The sequence below is a fragment of the Cryptococcus neoformans genome, chromosome 5 (genome assembly GCF_000149245.1).
Source record: "Cryptococcus neoformans var. grubii H99 chromosome 5, complete sequence".
In the NCBI taxonomy this organism is placed as follows: domain Eukaryota; kingdom Fungi; phylum Basidiomycota; class Tremellomycetes; order Tremellales; family Cryptococcaceae; genus Cryptococcus; species Cryptococcus neoformans.
In genome coordinates this window covers 1,754,576-1,774,881 of record NC_026749.1, presented here as the reverse complement: position 1 = coordinate 1,774,881, position 20,306 = coordinate 1,754,576, and the positions used below count along the sequence as shown (strand labels likewise).

Genomic DNA, 20,306 nt, shown 5'->3' with positions numbered 1-20,306 from the left:
GTTGAGGCCAAACCAGCGTTGGAAACTAAGCACGAAAGGGAGAGAGGAGGCCTTAGAGAGGAGGCCTTAGCTGCCGGCATATGTAGGTAATGATAAAAATAATAGAAGTGCGATGTCTTGAAATGAATGTGGAGCGGAAGAAGACGACGTGCAAGGTATCATTACCAATGCTCCCAAATGATCCCTCCCATGCCCTACGAGCTTCATCTTCTCCCCCAGTCCATTGCCTATCAACGCCAGCTGCGTGGTATTACATGTGTTTCCCCCAATGGAGTATGATGTGATTGCTCTGGGGGACCAAGAGGTAGTGTTGGTTTCGAAGACCGAGAGGAGGGGTTGGGAAAGTGTTTCGGAGGTGATGGAGGAAGATGGATAGGAAGACGCCCGGAGTGGAGGGGGAGCGGCGGAGGAAAGGAAAGGGAAGGTAAGAAGTATGACAATTGAGGTACTGCAAAGCACGGATAGAATGCCTTTAAATTTTTAAACTTGAGTGGGGAACGCCTGGAATGAAGGTATACTTACCATATATTTGTAAGGAACGAGGGTAGGAGGAAGACGGAGGAGTAGTTTTGGGTTGCAGAGGAGAGAGGAGGACCGTGCGAGGAGGCCTTATGGAGGAGAGAGGTCCGAGCGGAGGGTGCAGGAAAAGTGTGGGAAAGATGAGTCAGCTCGTAGAGCTGAGAAACATATAAAAGGCGTAGTCCTTAGGGTAGTTAAATGCATAGCTCAAGCAGCTCAGTCTTCTCAAATCCTTTAGTCTACAAAGCCATATCGTCTACACACAGAGCTCCTAGTTGAATTGAATACAAATGACCGAGGACAACGAAACTATAGTAGCTTCAGGTGCTTTCCGGCCTCTAAGAGGACAGTGGCACCGCTACAACGAGATACTTTACCAGGATCCAATTGGCATTCGGCCAATCTAGCTGATAAGCCATGAGGACTGCAACGATCATCAGTTAATCATGAATTAAGCTTGAAAGTGAAGCTTCCAAGCTATAGATGAATATCAATGTGACTTACTACAGTTATCGAAGAGGATCAGTTGTCGAAGAGGATGCCTTATTCCAGTAACCTAGTGGAATGTTGGCGACCACGCGGCCAGTGGCTATTCTTTTTATAGGATACCGAATCCTTGACCTTTGTGAATTCCAGCAACTGCCGCACTTTCGGAGGGGGAGGTATCGAGAGGGGAAATGGAGACCGGATTAACTGGAGTAAATCCAGTACGCATCAGTCAAACGAAGAGGATGGGTACATTCCGATGTGAAAAGATACGACGCAATCCATTGCTGTTGAGAGAATGGTAGCGAGGTGGAGATTGGGTAATATAGAAAAGAGGCCATGATGTCAGATTAAGTCACCGATGGTGTGCTTACACATTAGATTAGCGAGGTGGAGGGATTATATCAGTTAGCTTGTAGTGGCGAGCGTAGATAGATATATAAGTCCATAGTAGCTTGGTACTAGATGGCTTTCCTCATCTGACTTTGGTTAGATAGGAAGCTGAGCATCCGTACCAGGTAAGCCCCATCATGTATCTGACTTTGGTTAGAAAGGAAGCTGAGCATCCGTACCAGTCCTCAATCATCATTTAACAATTGCCTTCAGGTCGCTCATCATCCTCCGCACCGTCTCTGCTTCTCCAATCATTCTTTGGACAATAAGTGTTAGATTTGCAGCATGACGCAATTATGAGGGTTAAAGGGAATTTGGCAAGTCGCTGTATAATAAAGTGCCTTTTTAAAGTATGTATATGAGAAAATTGAAAGGATGGTTCCGCCATTTGAAAAGAAATTAGCGATTAACGATTAGACCTTCCTCCTTCCTCCCTCCTCTCCTTTCATCCGGCCCCCGGCCTTTATCGCGTACCACAATGACCGCAAACAGTCAGCATAGGGTGTCGTCGAAGCCAAGGCGCGAGGAGTAACAATGGGCAGCAGAATGAGATGATGGCGGGAAATTGCGAGAGAAGAGTGTAAAGAAAATCATCGCCAAGATCCTTCACCGCCCAGAAAGAGAGTAACGAAGAAAGCTTCAACTGTTATCGCAGTTTGAAGCTGAATTTGAAAGTTGATTCGACTTTTTCCTCCGTCATACCTGCGGCTTATCGTTTCTCGCTGCTATGTCAGTCGATGAGCCAAGTTACTCCAATATCTTTTTTTATTTTTGGGAGGGGGGCAAAACCGTTTCGCTTCCGTCCGATCCCCAGTTTAATCTTTTTCTCCTTTTATCCCCAGAACAAATCGCTAACAGCCGCTGGATTCTGGATTCGAATTTCACTATAGCGATGCCTGCTTCTTTTATAACCTCCTCTAACTGAGCGGGGAATTTTGGGGCGATCGAACCTAGCAGGGAAGGCAACGACTTGGAAGACACCAATGAGAAGGGAGCTGAAGATTTTGATGCCAGGATGTATGTCACGGGATCATGTCAGCGGAGCTTTCCTTTACGTACTACGTACATTTCTGTTCCTTTTCACTCCATTTTTTTGCCAAGGTCGCTCGCGCTCAATGGGGGACCTCAAAAGTCTCATGAGGAAAGCCATCCTATAGGAGAAAAGAGTGAGTACTGCTTGAGTTGCCCAGGCATATTTTGAAAGATGATGGGGAAGATACCATATAAAATGTGGCCATTTCTTCAGAACTTAATCTGCTCTCCCAACTTCCCCTTTTTGTTCCAATTCAATCTTACCCAGCGCACTTATCGCAAACCAATCTACTACGACAATGCCTTCGCGGAACGACATAAAGCAAACCATCTCTGCACCGGTCAGCGTGACGTCTACCACTGGCTTCAATTCAGGTTCTACCCCGAGTAATACCTCAACGAACTCTAGATCTACTAACGACTTCTCCATAAGGGGACAGACGATCTCTCATCCTTTCAATGTGACGTCTAGTACTGGCTTTGAGTTGACTTCCAATTATACTGCTAACCCGCCAGATGCATCTCAAGGCCCCCTTTCTTCTCCAAGTGTGCAGAGTGGCCTTAGCAGCGCGATAAGTGACAACAGTCGCGAGATCGCCTTCTATCTCCATAATCATCCTATCATGCCTCCTCTTCGTCACACAGATGGCCAGAATCGTCCTGCCCAGGCCTCATACCGGCCCTCCCCTAACCTTTCTCATGGAGCCTGTTCCCCTCCTGAACGATCTGCGTGGTCTCCCGATTCTTCTGTGCAAGGCCAATCCAGCCGACTAACTCCGTCGCAGTCCAGCAACACTATTGATAGCCTAGTATCGGGCGGTGCCACTTCAGGCCTTTCGAGGAGTGGTAGTGAACTTGTAAGTCCAACATGGATTACTCAATCCCCTCCCCCTTTCTTCCTATCTTTTTGAACCATTAGCTGATTAGCACTTCATCAAAGTCCACAGAAACCTTCCAAACTGCCCGGTAAGATTTCTACTACTGTTTTGGTTTTGCTATCAAAGCTCTCAAACTGATTTATTTGTCCATCACCATTTGCCAGAGAACACATGGAAAAAAGCCGACAACAGTAAGAAGCTGTCATGATTGCTTTTTTTGCCATACGGTATGAGGATCGGTCCTTATCATGCGAACCTTTGTGCTTCCGTTCATGTACTGCAGTACCGTATTGCTAACTAGCGGACGATTTATGAGATGAAAAATGAATGAAATGAGTAGACGGAGGAAGATGAAGGAAGCGTTTAGGCAGCGAATTATCAACTGTTAAATGAAAATGAATATAGTGATGGGAAATGGGCTTCAGGAAACTGTGTTGAACTCATCAGGGCCATCTGGAGAGAGAAGAGGGCCAATAAAGCAGTAAAGAAACGGGCAGGGACAGTCAAGGGTCTCAAAAGGTTGTTTTTTTGTGAAACTGGTACCCCCTCAGCACCTTCGTACAAACAGTCTCAGAGAGCAGTGTACAAGATAGTGATGAGGAAAGACCTGAAAGCTATAAAAGAGAAAAAATAATGTAGGGTTAGTCATCTATCGTTAGTCATCTATCTAAATGATGAGCAGTTAGACTAACTCCGTCATTCTTTTGGAACTAAGTGACCTTCATAGTAGGCCTCCCTAAGAAGGGGGCGAGGCGTAGCAGATAACCTGATGGATGATCCTCCGTAAACCTTCCGGCAACTTTTGTCTGTCGTCGGTTCACTATTCTCTTTCTAAGGCGTTTCAGAACCTGTGCCAATAGGAGTTTATAGGAGTTTAGAGTAGACTGGAGTGGAGGAGTAAGCAGACAGCAAAGTGAAGGAAGAATAGTAGATGGTATGCTGTCATCTGCTAGAGTCTACTTAGTGTCATATACATTTTCTCTTTTTGCCCGTCCAATGGGGCTTACACATCTTAAATTTTGACATTACACTTAGCTTCATCCGAGGTCTAACTGAAGAGCCACCATGAAGTCAGAATCGGACCTTCTCGTCTGCCTCCCTGTCTTTCTCTTACCCTCCTCCCTCTATGTTCTTACAATCTGTCAGGTAGCCTTAAATTGGATCACATAGAGGTCATTAACTCGAATGACAAGAGCATTGAGCAAGTAAAGCCACAAATTCTCAGACAAATATATTTTGAACGTACATTGTTTATCACGATGTCATACCTGTCTAAATTCTAAATTCTATCTTCTATATCCCAACACCTCATTCTAACACTCATCAATGACCCGTCCCCCAATCTTACTCAGTTATCATTGGCCCTACATCTTCACACTGTTCCATCGCCTTTTTACAAAACCCAGTAGTCCTCCAATAACCATTTTCTCTCCAAAAAACCCCACCTTCTCTATTGCCAAATCCAACGAAACTGTTCTAAAGGTCCAAGGTAAAAGTAGAAAAGAGGCAGAGACACCCACGTTCACGCGTCTGAATCCCCCATACGGCTCAAGCCTTTCAGCGAGCGGGCACGGAGGGGATGCGGAGTCAAATGAAGTCCTCTTCCTTTTCTTCTTTTTTCACTTGTCTTTCGTTCCCGGGTTTTTTTTGAGCATTGACCGAGATTGGTGTTTGAGAGGATTGAGTGGGGTGATAATGAATAGTTGGGTGACTGATCGATCTGATGTGATGCGATGTAATGTAGAAAGGATACTTCGTCTGAGTCCATCTTTCGAATGAACCCCTGAGATGATGAACAGCTGTAGTCGGCCAGACAAAAATCATAATTAGGTTTTCACTTCAAGAGCGCAGCACACCTCCGCTTCGCCGAAACTATCGCTCAAACAACGATCCCGTCTCCAACCCTCCAACCATCTATAACCCCGGCCAAGTCATCTTCCATCATGTCTACTCCTCCTTCTATCCGATCAGTAAACCGCTCCATCGCTTGATCCCAAGCTGAGCCTTCATCCGGAAGAGGAAACGAAGGTAAATTGCCATTGACATTGGATGCGGTCTCGACGTTAATAACAGTGGTGATGAGCTGGTTGAGAGGAGTTTGTGACGGATGAGGCTGAGACGAGGCCGAGATTGAATAGGATGAAATGGAGGTTGCCATGATCTTCTCATTGGTTTTACTTGTTTCTTTCTCTTCTACCAAACCTTCTGTCTCCCCCATCCCCCGACTAAGCACTAAACCCCCCTCGCCCGCTGCAGGGCCTCATGCCACCTCCTCATTCTCACATGCGCTTGCGGATCTGCCGGTGCGAATGAGAGTGAAGCGAAAGAGATGGGACATGAAGTCGCCACTACTGCTGAGTGGCAAGCGACGGGGGTTTGCTTGGCCTGTATCTCGTCCTTGTAACAGGTTGAGGTAGGAAGTGGGTCTGAAAAAGGAGAAGTCGATAAAGGAGTAGAGGTGGCAGTAGAATTCGATAAAGATGCGGATATGGATGTACATCGAAATGGAGTTGTTGGCATGGCAGATGAAATCTCGAATGGAGACGTCATGGGACCTTGAGACAGAGATACAAAGCTCGCACTCTCTCCATTTTGCTCCGTATCAGAATGAAATTGTTGAAGAGTAGTCGCATTGGCGTCCGCATGCATATTGAAGTTCAGCGGCAAACCGGCGTTAAAGTTGGAGTAGGATCAGGGGTTGAGATTTGTATCCGAGTTATTATTGGAGCTTGAGTCGGAACGGATTGCAGGAATTTTCAACTCGGGGGGGGGGAAATTGTGGCAAATGCGTAGCTTCCAAACCGGCACTCGTCACTGTCGCACCGGTGGTCGAACTCACATACCCTAGGTGAGCACACTCTCGCCTCTGCTCCATCTGTTCCATTTGACTAGTGTGTTGTTCAACTTGAGAGGACAGAGGAGGACGTGGTGATGGTAGATGTGATGGATGTACCGAGCGTTTAGTACGACCGTCAGAAGTGTACAACTGAAGCGAGTGAGAAGGCTGGGCGCGTGGCGTTCCAGAATCAGGCTGGTGGCCGAGATGTGTCGATCCTTGAGCCCAAAAGTTCTCTACTGCTGTTCTATTCGTCGCTATCCCACCCTCAGTTCTCGCTTCTTGCATCCCACCGTCCGATGTAGAATACGGTAGTGTAGGTGTTGGGATCGATATCGACGTGGAATTTAGACCTGGGGTTTGCATGGGTACTGACAATTGAGAAAGTGAAAACCGGGGAGTAGGAAGAGGCGTGCCTAAAAGCATAGACAACGGCGCAGGTACAGGTGTCGACATACTGGGCATGGATACAGGTATACATAACGGTGCCGAGTGGGGACTAAGGTTGAAAAGTATGACAACTTGCTTGACTAGGTTTTCAAGCAAGCCAACCCTTTCACGGAGAAGTGCGTTCTCCTCCTTGAGCTGAAATTCTTCCTCGCTAAAAGAATTGGAGCTTGGCGGGATGCGGCCGACATGAGTGCGGAAAAAATTCCCAACCCGTATCCTATCCTTATGTGCTGCTCCATTATCATCATCGTCGTCATCCACGCCCATCTCTGACAACATCCCTTTACTCGGCGGCGTCACGCTTGCCAATCGGACGCCCGCACCGCCATTGACAAGTTCAGTGGGGAGCCCAAGATCCGTTGCTAGCGAAAGTACGCTTTGAGCAGGAGAGACTTCTCGCGAGTGGGTGCGAGTGCGAGAATGAGAGGGATTTGGATGGAAAGAACGCTTTGTCCAGGTGAAGGCGGCGGCGGACGTGGGATTTGGATGAACGGAAGATGATGCTGATTCTGAAGCAGAAGTCGTCAATGTTGAAAATGACGCCATCAGTGCACTACACAATTACAGGACCAGCCAGGGTATTTATCAGAAATAGCAAGCGTGAAATACTTCAGCAAAAGTGACTTACCTGGACACACTTCTCTCAGTCACCTCTACTGTACTTCCTTCTTTGGCTTTGGGTTCCGCATCGGACGGCACACCTCTGAGAGCTTGATTTTCTGCCTCTAGCTCGAGGACCCTGCTCTCTAGCCAAGCGAGATGGGCTTTACGTTGGTTGCGAGATCTTTGGGCTGACTCTCGGTTCCGTATTGTCTATTGGAGAATTAGCGTTAAAGCTTTTACCAATTGCAAAAGGGGAGATGAAAAGAGAGAAGTGAAGGCCGAAGAATGTCAGGCATCGGGAGAAGTAATAAGAGAGGTTGGAATTGTCTCAGGAGTTGAGGGGCCAATCCCATGAACGGCCATTTCAACAATAGTCCTATCTCGACCTCTTCACTAAACCATGTCCACAAAGCGATAGGAAGAACCCTATGTATTCCCCTTCGCATACCCGGAGAACATCACTCTTGAGAAGACATGGAAGTAAGACTTACCCTTGCCTCTTTTCTGGCTAGCTTTGCTTTCATTTCCTCATTTATATCATCCTCCTCTTCCGACTGTCCTGAAATTTCTTTTATCGCCCTAGATCTAGTAGCCGCGGGGAAACTTGCTTGGCGAGGGAATTTATTTGGCGCGTGGGAACGTGATGGAGCTGGACGTTTTGGGGGCATGTTCGAGAGTTGCTTTTCACGGTTAGAAAGCTGAGTTTAGACTGCGCTCCTTGCTTTTCTTCCTCATGCTGACCAACCTTTCATTCCAGTCCCAAATTGCTTGTCCCCGTTACAGTCAAGCTCTGCTCGTCCCTTTCAACGATTGCTGATCAGCCATGTTGTGATTGCTCGCCATCCTATGGCTGTCCTCACCTGTTTGCTGTTGTTCGAAACAGACGTTTGAAGAGAGCTTTCGGGTTGACTATTTAAAAAAGTCTTTCAGGCTGAAGTAGAAAACTCAAGACGAATTAATATAGACAAGCGGAAAGAGCCAAGGCGATGGGAACTCCCGATTACATCTTAATCGGCCGGACAGTAAGTCTCATGCCGTTACGACCTTCAGATCACCGCTATTAAAGGGCGATCAGATATTCTAATCATTTTTGATTTCGCTATTTATTGACTAGCCGCCCAATAGAAAGAGTTTAGCGCCGTTTGTAACCGGAACATACAAGAACCGGCTCAGGGTCCTCATGTCTTTCGTCTTCTTCGTTCCTTTCTTTCACCTGACTATTTAATAACCGTCCGAAATAATCAGATAAGCCCACATACATCGTCCCTGACTACCGGCATCCGAATTTTGTCTTCTTTCGCTTTTTTCCCTTTTTAATAACCTTTTCGCCCTTCTCCTTGAAGTAGTACCATTCCCGATTCAATGCATGCTTAATCGGTACCTAATCGATCATCTTGTTGTTCACTAATAGCTACTCGAAAGACCTGGAATCCCAGGGTTTTTCTTATCGTACCTCGTACACCACCCATACACTAGTCACTAGAGCTGGGCAGCTGGGCTCGTCGTAGACACTTGCCCGCTATTAATTTTTGGCTTCGATAATTGTTTAGCTGAGGATAGATGAGTAGAGGGACATACCGGTAAACCACATCTTCTAACCCTATTGCGATTGGTGGCCGGAATGAAATATCAGAACTGCGCTTTTCTCTTTAAGGTCTCATTTATTCCTCCATCACTCGTCCTTTTTTAATGCCTCCACACTCCACCCTTCACGTCTTCATTACTCACAGTTTTAAAGGGTCAGTGGTTGTGGTGCTATTGGAATTGCCAAGACATTTTTCGGCTCATTTTGAAAGTGGTGAATAAAGTAGGTGGAGGGCTAATCCAAAACTACATACACTCTGAGTGTGTACAGCCCCTAGCCCAATGTAATTACGAGCTTGTTTAGCTTCAGCTTTTGCCAACTTACCTACGATCGGCATCGAGGATTTGAGAATTGATAGTAAGTTTGTAGATAGCCAAGCAGGCAAGTATTCTCCTCAGGTCTTTCGGAAGCTATTAGTAGAGAGGAATACTTGGCAGTGTGAAGTGTGTGAGAAGACGAGAGGAGTAGATCTTGACAGCTGTGAATATATCGGCAGTGTTCGAGAGTAGAAGAAATGAACAATCTGATGTAAGACGGGATGGACGAGTGGTGGATCGGAACAAATAAGCAAAAGAAGAGAAAAGTATCCGGCCGGAAAGGTGATGCAACAAACGAGAAGTCAAGATCATTTGTAGAGGCTCTGTCAACTGACAATGATTGGGGCTAGTAGGCCATGATTTACTGTAGCACACCTGGCTCTGACTGCTGCTGGGCATCGTTTCTCGCGCGCGTGGTGTGCGTGATTGATCTTCGTTCTGGAAAACTGATCAGATTACTACGTTACTACGTAATAACGCGTCAATTCTTCTTCAAATAATGTATTTATTGACGGATGGAATATTTACGTAACTTATGTCTCGGCCTAGAGCAGACGGAACAATCGAAATCCAGCTGTACCAAATATCGGCTTTCTCGCATCTGTAATCAGTCAGCAAGAAATCGGGACGCGGATCTATGCCATCCAGCTCCACTACACCCATCGTTGTCAGCGACGACAGCGACGCCGATGATTTCTTTCCTCGTAAAGAAACATCTGCGAACCAGAGCAGAAAAAGCAAAGAGAGGATAAGTGAGGAGTTTGTAAAAGGGGAGAAGGGTGGAGATTTGGACTTAGACGCAAGAGATGCTCTCAAGACGACCCTCGCAAAGCTAGATACTGAGGTGGGTCTGGCCGCAAGTTTTGGTAAGAGCGAGTAGTATATGGCTAACACAGAATCTAGATTGCCGAAGTTGTTGCTCAGCTTGAGCCTCTGCAGGCTCTACATGCATCTCTCACCGCCGAACGTCGTGCACTGGAGTCCCAGTTATCCTCAAGACCTCGAAATTCGTACACATCGAACAGCCTATCATTCACTGCTGCCAACGCAATCGATTACCAATCGCCACATTTTCCCTTCTCTTCCGCTATCGCTGCGACACTTAGAAACACTTTCAGCCTCAACAAGTTCAGGCTATGCCAGGAAGGTGTGATCAACGCTGCTGTAGATGATCGAGATATCGTCTGTGTGATGCCGACCGGAGGAGGAAAGAGTCTGACCTATCAGTTACCGGCGGTGATGGGTAGAGGTCTGACGGTGGTGGTCAGCCCACTTTTGGCGTTAATATGGGATCAGGTCAGAGCGTTGAAAGAGATTGGAATAGAGTGCGTGGTAAGTGTAGTGTGGAATCCAATCTATTATAAAACTGATCCATGTAAGATGTTGACCGGTAGTACAAGTACTCAAGAGCAGAATGAGATTTATACACGATTGAGAGATGGGCCGTCTCATGGTGAAAAGGAAATACGAGTATGTCTTTTGATCGTATTCAGTGGCATTTCGTCTGCTTACCATGCTGTTGACAGCTTTGTTATGTCACTGTAAGCAGATCAATCTCCTATCTACGATCGCATCGCACTGATATCTGAGTCTTGTAGCCCGAGAAGGTATCAAAATCAAAAAGATTCATATCCGTGCTAGAAAAGATGAACCAATCAGGCCGATTAAGTGAGTTTCTCGAAAGTTCTATTACTGGAGTCTTGACCGATGATTCAATCTTAGGACGTTTCGTCATTGGTAAGCTCTGACTGGAATAGGCAAACATGACTGATTGACATTATAAGACGAGGCACACTGTTGCAGCCAACTTGGACATGGTCAGCCTACTTGCAGACAACATCTAACCTGAAAGGATGGCTGACATCGTAATGGCAGACTTCCGGCCAGATTACAAAAAGCTGTCGATGTTGAAAACCCTTTTTCCGCGAGTTCCTATACAAGCTGTTGTAAGTTAAGTTACATAAAGCATAACTTTAAATTGCAGTAATTGACGTATCGATTGTATAGACGGCAACCCTCAGCTCAAAAACGTTACCCGACCTTCTCAAAATACTACGTCTCGGACCCATAACAGACGGACGTAGTATGTCCATTGTTTCTCTTTCCTCCGCTCAAATCACTAAGTATTCCTTTCACGATCCTTTTTAGGCTCGAAGACGACTGGCACTGTATTCTTCTCTTCCCCCCTCTTCCGCCCCAACCTTCATTACAAAGTCCTTCCTAAAGCGTCAAATGCGAAAACGGCCATTGCAGAGATGGGCAAATGGATACAGGAAAAACACCCGTGCGTCACTCTGCTTCGCAGCCGCCATCTTCTCTCAATGAACCCGAAAGGACAAAGCAAAACGGAGCTGACTAGACTGTAGTGGAGAGAGCGGGATCGTGTATTGTCTTAGTAAAAAGGTATGTCTTTGGCTTATCCCATGGTTTGACCACCATTACCAATTCAAGAGGGGTGAGGGCTAATAAATCTATCTGCTAGGACGCGGAAACAGTTGCAGAAGAACTGAGGGAGTGGTCAAATGGTACTATCAGAGTAAGTCACCTCCGCCCCGCTGATTTCTTCCTTCTGGTCTAGAAAATGATCGCAATTTAACGTCACAATATAGACAGGCGTGTACCATGCAGGAATAGACGATAACGAGAAAGAAACAATCCATGTTAGATGGCGCGAAGGAAAAGTCAAGTGAGTTGTAATCGTCACTGTAGTCATCACTGTGCAGCGCTCTTAGAGTTCATAACTCATGCGACATTATAGCTGCATCTGCGCTACAATCGCGTTTGGTTTAGGTATTGATAAAGGCGACGTGAGATATGTCATCCGTGAGTCTTCCCCTTCAGTACAAGTATAACCCGTATATTGCACTAACGTCCGGCTCGTAGACCATTCTGTGAGCGGACTCCCTCCGAATGGCTACTCTTTTTTTCACATCGTATAGCTAACCCAGTCTGAAGATGTCTAAATCACTCGAAGGATATTATCAAGAAACGGGACGAGCAGGACGAGACGGAAAAGACTCTGACTGTGTGCTATTCTATCGTGGACAGGATGCGACACGGTTGGCTGGACTGATCTATACGGATGTAGATGGTACCGGAAAGTGTGAGTGAATCGAATCGGTGGTCACTTTCTTTCATATGTATACATTTGGCTAACGAAGGAGACAGTGCATGAAATGCTGAAGTTTGCGCAGGACCTGAGAACTTGTCGAAAAGTGGCTTTTGCCAAGGTTGGTCGTCCTGCTTTTCAAAACTGAAGGAGAAAAAAAGAGATGCTGATCAAATATATAAAGTACTTTTCCGCCTCTGCACATCTCTCCGCTGCCTCATGGGACAATCCTACCTCCTTCTCTTCCTCCGACTCCACCTCTACTTCCACCTCGCCTTGCGAGATATGCGACAACTGTCTTCGACCCCCCACTTCCATCTCTACCCGCGACGTCACCCTCGAATCATGGAAGATTCTTCGTATAGCACAAGTAATCGCCAAGCAAAATGGAAGAGTGACGTTGCCAAACCTTGCGAGCTTGGCGAGAGGGCTAGGTGGAGGTAGCTTCGGAGTAGTCGGTGGCGGAGAGGGAAAGAAGGGGAAAAAGCAAAAAAGTACAGGGGAAAAGGGGTATCTTGATATTGAGGAGTTTGGAGGAAAAGTAGCGATGAGCGCCGATGTATGTCCTCTTTTTCAAATCGCGAATCTGTGTAGCTCACTTTTAATCAAATACAGGATGTCGAAGTTCTGATCACTCATCTCCTTCTCATCGGCTACCTCCAAGACTCTTACCACGCTACCGCGTTCTCAGTCAACGTCTACGTCATTCCATCCCCGACCGCTGTCCGTCTCACCCGTTTGGAGAGGGAAGAGGTCGAAGCAGGAAGAGGAGTGAGGGTAGAATGTACGTTTGCGGTCCCTCAGGGAAAGGAAAAGAAAGCGCCCGGGAAGGGTTCAAGTAAGGTCACTGTGAAAAGGAAGAAGGGAGAGGAGAACGATGAGTTTGATCAAGCAGGTGGTAGTGGCGGTACAAAGCTTGGGGGGAAGATGGACTTTGCAGGCATTGGCGGAACGAAACCCGGCAATGCCAAAAAGGCCAAAACTCAAACTCAACAAGATGAAAACAGAGAAGAAGAATATGAATACCCTACCGACGTCTACGACGGCCTGTACTCCGACGGTGACATCGATCAAGAGGCGGATCAACAGCATGGCAGGGATGGTAATGATTGGAATGGTGATGGCGATGAGATGGAGGAAGATGGTGAGCCGAAGGATGATTGGGATGAGATGATTGGTGACAGATGGAAGGATGAAGGAGGTTGGAAGGTGCTTAACGCCGGTTCTGGCTCCGGTTCTGGTACTGCTACTGGAAGAGCGGGGGAACAAGGAGCCAATGGAAACAGGAAGCAAAGGGCAGTCATTGTAACCGACAGCGACTAAGTAAAGCGCTTTGTACACTACTCATTGTACAAAACATCATCCCGTCGAGCATCATGTTTCTATCAATAATTCTTATATTTTGCATGTCGTAATACCTGTCCTATTTGTCTCAAATCGTGCGTTTAGCATTCACAAACATCTCATTCGTCAAACAATCTATTACTCTACATGCCAGGGGAAGAAGATACAAAAAAGATGACTAAACACCTACGCTCGTTCATCTGCGTCTTCCCTTCCACCAAATCGATCAATATAGAACCAAGATCCGACTGAGCCCCTTCACTCAGTCATTTCTCTTTCCTCATCCTTTTTCTTCTCGTACTATGTTTCATACGGTCTGAAAACAGGCCCAAGTTCCAAGAACCTCATTAGAACCCCTTTCCGGAGGGCTTGAACCCAAAATCATATATCGTCTTTTCAAAACTTTTCAAATGCTCGTCATCCCTCCAATGTACAATCTCGATCGGCGACTGACTCCAGTCCGGTTCGACGACACCCACCCATTCTTCCGATGCAGATGTATCATCGGTTCCATCACCGTCAGCAGAAGTGGATTCGGGAAGGGAGTCGGAGAGTGAGGCAGAGGCGGAAAGGGCAGCACGTCGAGCGGCATCTTCTTCTTGTCGCTCTTTCGGCCTTGGGTCGATATACTCCAAATCGATACTATAAATCTCCTGTCAGCTAAAAGATTCAATCATCCCAGACCGCAGTGCCTGGCCCTGCGCTGAATGCCGAACGTAATCAATGAATCAAAATGAGAAACTTACCACAGAGCGGAGACCACCCCTCCATGATACTTGACTTTCACCCCTCTCTCTCTCGCCGCCCTCCTCATCACCATCTCCTTTGCCTCTCCTCTCGCTCTCCCATCTTCCCCAGCATCCGCCAACATATCACAATCGACATCCCCTAATCCTCTCTTATCCCCATCATCCGGTCTCCTCTCCGGTTCACCCAATCTCGCCGTGGAGGGGGTCGCAGGCCAAGTGTTGAAGAGCGGCAACTGCTTTGTCCGGCCCCACGAGTAGCCCCGACCGACACCAGAGGGTATTTGTTTGAGGAGGTTATAGTGCACAAAGAGGGGCTCGCCCCATGAATCGTGTTGGAGCATGGTGTGCGCGCAGAAATCGCCAGAAGCTGTACCGGAAGGAAGAGCTGCAGCACCCACCCAGCGGCCGGGAACGGCCCATCGTTTCCGAAGAGCGAGGAGAGCCCAGCGAAAGGTATCCTTGTCGCCGTCGGAAAATGCAAACCACTTTTCGTCGTTTTTTATCAGCTCGGCTCGGTCTTCGTATATCATCAAACAGACGAAAAAAAAAAGGAAAAACACTCACAAAATGATGATTCTCAAGCATATATTGCACCAACAAAAACACATCCAAATGCCTTTTCTTATCTATAAACACCTGCCCCGTCTCCATCTCCCACTCATTCCTACATTTTACCCCCATAATCGCCCAAATTGGATTGTTCGCCGACGTCTTCCAATAATCCGGGGTGGCCCATATCCCCAATCTCTTGTAATTCGGCGCATCAAACATGTATGAAGGGTCCCGAGTTGGGATCGAGTCGGAATCGATGTAGAGAACTTCTTGCCATGGGCACTGGACGACAGCGAGAGCTTTGAGGTGGTATGACTTGTTCTTGCCCTTGTCTCTGGTTTGGCCCTTGGCTTCGACGAGGCGGGCACCCAACTCGGCTAATTCGGTACGGATCGGGTCATCGGCGGGTGGGGATTCGGACGGAAAGTGATACTGCAAGGGCGTACCAAGAGTAGAGTGTCAGCTGCTTGTGCCAAAAAAAAAAAAAAAAAACCACTTATGGAAAAAAGAGAGCACTTACAATTTCAACAGGCAACTCGCTTCCATAACTCCTCAACATTTGCAGACTCCACTTGACTCTCTGCAACGTATCCGCATTGCCCGCAACCGTTACAATCCCCCTCCCCTCCCCGTATTTCTCGTGTTCTCTCCTTTTCAACACTCCTTCCATATGATCTATAAGCTCCATCCTATACTTGTGCAGCAGCGTCCGGTTCAATGACGCCCACGTATTCGCGGAATGCTGAATCATGTGTGTGTTGTGTTGTTCCGAAATGGTAGAGCATTGTTCGAGGTTCCAAGCCATGAATCCGCCCGACTCGACTTCGCCTTCAACCTCGCCCCGACCACCGGGGGCATTCTTCCATGCGTCAAGTCGTTCGCGCAGAGTAGCTTCGAGGGGAAGAGGTTCAGAGGAGATGTCAATCTCGCGAACACCGTGTGGGCTTGACGTAGGAGGTACATAAGGGACGTGGGATTCTGTATGGGTAGAAGCAGGGTTGTACTTTTCCGCAAGTTGAAGCTAATTATTGTTCTCCCGTAAGCTTCTTTCATGTGAAATGGAAATTCCAAGGAGTAAAACATACAGCAGTTCCACTTCGATGCAACGCCAGCACCGTTAAACCAAGGACCATAAATAGCATCAACATCCTCCTCAGCACACCTTGCGGAACAACGCCTTGCCTCAACGCCATTCTCACCCGCGCCCATCGCCCACAGGCACTAGTGTGTGTCATCGCCGGAAAGGGATATGCACTTTCAAGAACCTTGGGAGATGGTGGCAAAAGAGGTGAACGAGAGTTGGTGAAAGCCGCAGAAGATGACGAGCTGCCAGGAATAGGTGATAGTTGGGAAGAAGATGGTTGGTGGGATGGGTAAGGGGATGAGAAGAATGGGGAGGTTTTTTCGCTGATTGGGATGTGAAGTTTGGTGGAGGGTTTCATGATCTACTCTACCAGGTGCTGATGTCGTGGAGTTGAGCTAGATGAGACTATAGTAATGGGACCGAGGGGACGAGATCTGCTTGCCACTTGCAGGCTATATGCGATTTTTCAAAAGAAAAAGCTGTACAAATGCTGCAGTCTTCCCAGTCAGCGTACAGCGCAGCGTAGCCGCAGCGAGGGTATAGTGAGGCGAAAAGAGATGCATCTCGTAAGGGCGCGTAGTGGTGTAACGAGAAATGATAGTTCGCAGTTAGTCTGCGTTAGCCGCAGCTGCCAAAAAAAAAGAGAAAATGAGGTCCGTCTCTCGCAGTGACGCGCTTAAGAGTCTGGACCTTAATTGGGCCGAGAAGAGAAGGCGGACATCGCCGGGCAACGCTCGACCGGCATAGAAAGCCGCAAGTATGGGATGTTTTTGTTGGGTGGAGGAGAGCGAGGGGAGGGGGAAGGGGGGAGGGGGGAGGGGAGCTAGACAAGAGGGAAGAAAGATATGCCCAACTCACCGTAGACTGGCTAACGCTCACCCCGCTGCGATTACCTTTTCTGCAAATCTCTTTCGGTTCCTGGATCTGTCGCCCTCTTTCCAACGATGGTCGATCGAGCTGTTTTGGTCAAGTAAATGGTGAGTGTTATTGGGGTAAAAGTGTAGGCGACGGGGATGATGAGTGAAAGAAATGAAGAGTGTGAACCAGATATGAGATGCATCTATCAAAAAAATATACGTATGGCACCCGTAGCTCGCTCTATGCACGACCAACATCGATCTCTGACGTCTTGCTCGTGCTCTTACCGACAACGAAAATGTTCTTGAGCAGGAAAATAAAAGTGGAGGCGTCCAGAAAAGCCCATTCTTGCCGCTTGACTTGCCGAATAAATAACCTATGACATAATTCCCTCACGGGCGCTCCCACTGAATCTTTTCTTTATTATTAACCGTTCACTCTTGTTAGTTACGCCTTACATTTTTAACAAACTCGTATCAAAAAGCCTCCACCACACTCACTCATAACAGGCCTACTATTTTGTTCCATCTAATAACTTACAAATCGTCGGCATGAATCATATCGCCACATTTCATAATCCACGCTGTGCAGACCAGGCTAATTGATCGAGCTCCGGGTCCCACGCAGCACTTTTGTAATGGTTTAATTTCTAATTACAATACTTGATCGAAATATTATACGTCACGTGACTAGGCCCCAATATTTTGTTTCTCGGCGTCCACTTCGTTTCAAAGTAGATACGAGCCTGCTTATTTATCACATAACACATCGAATCCGAAATAGAATCAAAATGGGTAGACCCCGAGGAAAGAAGCACGGTGGCGTGAGTGCAAACTAGACTTTTGAAGAGCTCCACTAATACAATACAGCGAGGCGGTGGACGAGCTCCTCAAACTCGAGACAACGGAGCCGGCGAATGGAAGGTGTTCAGCCCTGCCGACTACAAGAACGAGGCGTTCGAGGCGTATTACAAGGTGATCCAAATTCATTTTTGAGTATTTATATGCACTGACTCTTGACACAGGAGCAAAACATTATGACCCCCGAAGAATGGCCCGAGTTCATGTCCAGCCTCAAACAAGAACTTCCCTTAACTTTCCGAGTTACAGGCTCCCGAGCCCACGCCGAGACTATCAACGACATCATCAAGGACACCTATGTTCCCAACATGCAGAATGTCGAGTTTGAAGGCAAAAAGTACAACCCTCCAACTCAACTTGCTTGGTATCCCGGTCAGCTCGCATGGCAAGTCAACGCTCCAAAGCGTGTTGTGAGAAAGACGGAGCCTTTCAAGAACTTTCAAAGGTTTTTGGTTGGAGAAACCGAGGTTGGAAACCTTAGCAGGCAGGAGGCGGTTTCTATGATTCCCCCTTTGTTCCTCGACGTTCAGCCCCACCACCATTGTCTCGACATGTGTGCCGCCCCTGGTTCTAAGACTGCCCAAATCATTGAAGCTCTCAACCCGCATCACACTTCCTCTACAGGCCTTCTTATTGCTAATGATTCCGACTACAAGCGTACCCACATGCTTGTCCATCAAACTGGTAGAATGCCGAGCAAAGGATTGATGGTTACCAATTTTGACGCTTCCATGTTCCCCGCTATCAAGCTGGAAGAGGGGAAGAACCTCCAATTTGACCGGATTCTTGCCGATGTCCCCTGTAGCGGTGACGGTACTCTCCGTAAGAATATTGAAATCTGGGCCAAATGGGGTGTCGCCGACGGAAATTCCCTTCACTCTCTTCAGCTTCGTATCCTCGAACGTGCTATGAACATGCTCAAGCCCGGGGGTCGATTGGTTTACTCTACCTGCTCCCTCAATCCCTCCGAAGACGAATCCGTCATTGCTGCCGCACTACTTAAACACACCCAATTCTCTCTCATAGACGTCTCATCAGAGTTGCCCGAATTGAAGAGGAGGCCAGGAATGGACAAGTGGAAAGTTGCGACCCAGGAAGGTAAGGATGGAGAGATTCACTGGTACGAAACATTTGATGAATACAGGAAGGCTGTGGATGAGGGCAAGGAGAAGGAGAAGGGCGAGAAGGGTAAGGGCTTGCCGAGCAGCTTGTGGGCGCCCGAAAATGTGGAGAATCTCAACCTCAACAGATGGTGCGTTTGTTATGCAGAAAAATCTAGGCTCGTCACTGATAAAAGCAGCATGAGATTATTACCCCACGACCAAGACACTGGCGGTTTCTTTGTCGCCGTTCTTGAACGAGCTGGTGCCTCTCAAACTTCATCGCTCAAGAGGCAAGCGAGTCCTGTGGAGGGAGAGGCGGAGATTAAGCGAGCGAGGGAAAAGTCGCCCGCGCCTGCCGGGTCTGCTGAGGCTGAAGCTGCCCCTGTGGCTGCTGAAGGTGAAGTTAAGGCGGAAAAGCCAGTGACAACCAAGAAAGAGAAGAGGGATAACTCTTTCAAGGAGGATCCATACTCTTATGTCGACCCTTCTCATGCAGAAGTCAAGGCCATCATGTAAGTTGCACGTTTTCGTTGATAAAGTCAAGCTGACAGATGTTTTCAGCGAAAAGTTCCAGTTCAAGGACACCTTCCCTAAAAACAACTTGTTGGTTAGGAACGAGTACGGAGACCCCCTTCGAACCATGTACCTTACCAATGATATTGTCAAGGTATGCTGCATATTCAGTTCAAGTCTTGCAAGCTAACCATTATTCAGCAAATCATCCTTAACAATGACTACACTCGTATGCGCCTCATCTCCGCCGGTATCAAATCCTTTACTCGTCAAGATTCGGCCACATCCAAAAACTCTGAGCTGATCTGCAAGTGGCGTCCCCCCATCGACGGTATCCTCGAGCTCCTCCCTCACCTCGGCGACGGTGTCCTCATCGAAGGTACCCTCTCCGAGCTTCGTACCTTACTTGAAGACCATTATCCTGCTCTCGAAAAGTTCAAAAGGAGTGAATGGAAAGAGGAGATGGAGAAACGCGAGATGGGCGCGGCTGTTGTCAAGTTTAACGCTGGAAACAGTGATGGCGGTGAACTCAAATTGCCGATGTATCTTCCTATCTGGAAGGCCAAGATGAGTTTGAGCCTGATGATCGATAAGCGAGAGAAGAGGTGAATTATTTGCTTCCGATTTGATGCAAGAGCACATGCTGACTTTTTGAAATTAGTATTCTCTCGCTGCGAACATTTGGCGAGGACATTTGCAAACCTCCTCCTATTCAGCCCGATCAGAAGACCGCTTCTACCTCGACTGATCCCACTCCAGCAGAGAAGGAGGCACATAAAATGGAAGAGCTCGTCGCCGGTGACGCAGAGGGAGAAGGGAAGCCTGGCGTAGCTTTGGCCACTGAAGGGGGTGAGGAGGTGGCTTAAAAAGTAATAGCTTTTGTTCCGTATTGTCTTCTTTCATTCCAATTATTTATGGCATTGTGATGTATGGCAATTGCAGGTTATAATCAAAGCAAGGCAAATGGCCTCACGAATGAGTCTAGACATAACATTCAGCGCACCATTGAGCAAAGCTCTACAAATGGATTTCCTG

General features: G+C 47.4%; 6 protein-coding genes and 1 non-coding gene; 3 read left to right on the top strand and 4 right to left on the bottom strand.

Moving 5' to 3' along the window:
• Positions 1-702: 702 nt before the first annotated feature.
• CNAG_12511 lies at positions 703-1,275 on the bottom strand. XR_001045695.1 has 2 exons: positions 1,024-1,275; positions 703-943 (listed from the first exon to the last, which is right to left on the bottom strand). It is a non-coding gene; the product is annotated as a hypothetical RNA (non-coding RNA).
• A 226-nt stretch (positions 1,276-1,501) lies between these two features.
• CNAG_00870 (hypothetical protein) lies at positions 1,502-3,722 on the top strand. Of its 3 annotated transcripts, XM_012193771.1 has the most exons (5): positions 1,502-1,523; positions 1,581-1,748; positions 1,891-3,287; positions 3,371-3,396; positions 3,473-3,722. In XM_012193771.1, the coding sequence occupies exons 3-5, from the start codon at positions 2,730-2,732 to the stop codon at positions 3,501-3,503; spliced, it is 615 nt and encodes a 204-aa protein (XP_012049161.1). In that variant the 5' UTR covers positions 1,502-1,523; positions 1,581-1,748; positions 1,891-2,729; the 3' UTR covers positions 3,504-3,722. The 3 variants fall into 3 exon arrangements, with proteins under 3 accessions (XP_012049161.1, XP_012049145.1, XP_012049162.1); XM_012193755.1 differs by having other exon boundaries at positions 1,581-3,287; XM_012193772.1 differs by having other exon boundaries at positions 1,581-3,287; positions 3,371-3,722.
• An 858-nt stretch (positions 3,723-4,580) lies between these two features.
• Positions 4,581-8,176, bottom strand: CNAG_00871. Of its 2 annotated transcripts, XM_012193773.1 has the most exons (5): positions 8,058-8,176; positions 7,943-7,997; positions 7,689-7,877; positions 7,223-7,407; positions 4,581-7,147 (listed from the first exon to the last, which is right to left on the bottom strand). In XM_012193773.1, exons 3-5 carry the CDS (start codon positions 7,863-7,865, stop codon positions 6,028-6,030), a joined length of 1,482 nt encoding a protein of 493 aa, XP_012049163.1. In that variant the 5' UTR covers positions 7,866-7,877; positions 7,943-7,997; positions 8,058-8,176; the 3' UTR covers positions 4,581-6,027. The 2 variants fall into 2 exon arrangements, with proteins under 2 accessions (XP_012049163.1, XP_012049144.1); XM_012193754.1 differs by having other exon boundaries at positions 7,689-7,997.
• Positions 8,177-8,248: 72 nt separating this feature from the next.
• Positions 8,249-9,411, bottom strand: CNAG_07455 (hypothetical protein; the record flags this gene model as incomplete). Its single annotated transcript, XM_012194272.1, has 4 exons — positions 8,249-8,254; positions 8,357-8,414; positions 9,107-9,182; positions 9,396-9,411. 4 exons carry the CDS (start codon positions 9,409-9,411, stop codon positions 8,249-8,251), a joined length of 156 nt encoding a protein of 51 aa, XP_012049662.1.
• A 233-nt stretch (positions 9,412-9,644) lies between these two features.
• Positions 9,645-16,514, top strand: CNAG_00872 (ATP-dependent DNA helicase). XM_012193753.1 has 20 exons: positions 9,645-9,943; positions 10,003-10,431; positions 10,480-10,569; positions 10,626-10,640; positions 10,698-10,767; positions 10,822-10,836; positions 10,884-10,916; positions 10,975-11,045; positions 11,107-11,182; positions 11,248-11,383; positions 11,466-11,502; positions 11,582-11,635; positions 11,709-11,785; positions 11,858-11,922; positions 11,983-11,990; positions 12,055-12,202; positions 12,268-12,329; positions 12,393-12,767; positions 12,824-15,891; positions 15,944-16,514. The coding sequence occupies exons 1-19, from the start codon at positions 9,737-9,739 to the stop codon at positions 13,529-13,531; spliced, it is 2,676 nt and encodes an 891-aa protein (XP_012049143.1). The 5' UTR covers positions 9,645-9,736; the 3' UTR covers positions 13,532-15,891; positions 15,944-16,514.
• CNAG_00873 (hypothetical protein) lies at positions 13,572-16,984 on the bottom strand. XM_012193752.1 has 6 exons: positions 16,796-16,984; positions 15,939-16,427; positions 15,374-15,874; positions 14,866-15,285; positions 14,299-14,786; positions 13,572-14,194 (listed from the first exon to the last, which is right to left on the bottom strand). Exons 2-6 carry the CDS (start codon positions 16,293-16,295, stop codon positions 13,900-13,902), a joined length of 2,061 nt encoding a protein of 686 aa, XP_012049142.1. The 5' UTR covers positions 16,296-16,427; positions 16,796-16,984; the 3' UTR covers positions 13,572-13,899.
• Positions 16,985-17,349: 365 nt separating this feature from the next.
• On the top strand, positions 17,350-20,214 carry CNAG_00874 (multisite-specific tRNA:(cytosine-C5)-methyltransferase). The gene is made up of 7 exons (XM_012193774.1): positions 17,350-17,618; positions 17,665-17,769; positions 17,820-18,907; positions 18,956-19,270; positions 19,320-19,425; positions 19,473-19,876; positions 19,933-20,214. The coding sequence occupies exons 1-7, from the start codon at positions 17,586-17,588 to the stop codon at positions 20,135-20,137; spliced, it is 2,256 nt and encodes a 751-aa protein (XP_012049164.1). The 5' UTR covers positions 17,350-17,585; the 3' UTR covers positions 20,138-20,214.
• Positions 20,215-20,306: the final 92 nt, after the last annotated feature.

Coding starts and splice junctions, on each gene's coding strand:
- CNAG_00870 (XM_012193771.1), top strand. CDS start 2,730: ATGCCTTCGCGGAACGACATAAAGCAAACCATCTCTGCACCGGTCAGC. Junction 3,288..3,370: donor CGAGGAGTGGTAGTGAACTT/GTAAGTCCAACA, acceptor ACTTCATCAAAG/TCCACAGAAACCTTCCAAAC. Junction 3,397..3,472: donor GAAACCTTCCAAACTGCCCG/GTAAGATTTCTA, acceptor ACCATTTGCCAG/AGAACACATGGAAAAAAGCC.
- CNAG_00871 (XM_012193754.1), bottom strand. CDS start 7,865: ATGCCCCCAAAACGTCCAGCTCCATCACGTTCCCACGCGCCAAATAAA. Junction 7,408..7,688: donor TAGCCAGAAAAGAGGCAAGG/GTAAGTCTTACT, acceptor ATTCTCCAATAG/ACAATACGGAACCGAGAGTC. Junction 7,148..7,222: donor ACTGAGAGAAGTGTGTCCAG/GTAAGTCACTTT, acceptor GTAATTGTGTAG/TGCACTGATGGCGTCATTTT.
- CNAG_00872 (XM_012193753.1), top strand. CDS start 9,737: ATGCCATCCAGCTCCACTACACCCATCGTTGTCAGCGACGACAGCGAC. Junction 9,944..10,002: donor TCGCAAAGCTAGATACTGAG/GTGGGTCTGGCC, acceptor CACAGAATCTAG/ATTGCCGAAGTTGTTGCTCA. Junction 11,183..11,247: donor ACCCATAACAGACGGACGTA/GTATGTCCATTG, acceptor GATCCTTTTTAG/GCTCGAAGACGACTGGCACT.
- CNAG_00873 (XM_012193752.1), bottom strand. CDS start 16,295: ATGAAACCCTCCACCAAACTTCACATCCCAATCAGCGAAAAAACCTCC. Junction 15,875..15,938: donor TGCATCGAAGTGGAACTGCT/GTATGTTTTACT, acceptor AACAATAATTAG/CTTCAACTTGCGGAAAAGTA. Junction 14,195..14,298: donor GGGGTGGTCTCCGCTCTGTG/GTAAGTTTCTCA, acceptor GGAGATTTATAG/TATCGATTTGGAGTATATCG.
- CNAG_00874 (XM_012193774.1), top strand. CDS start 17,586: ATGGGTAGACCCCGAGGAAAGAAGCACGGTGGC. Junction 17,770..17,819: donor CGTTCGAGGCGTATTACAAG/GTGATCCAAATT, acceptor CTCTTGACACAG/GAGCAAAACATTATGACCCC. Junction 19,271..19,319: donor GCAGAAGTCAAGGCCATCAT/GTAAGTTGCACG, acceptor AGATGTTTTCAG/CGAAAAGTTCCAGTTCAAGG.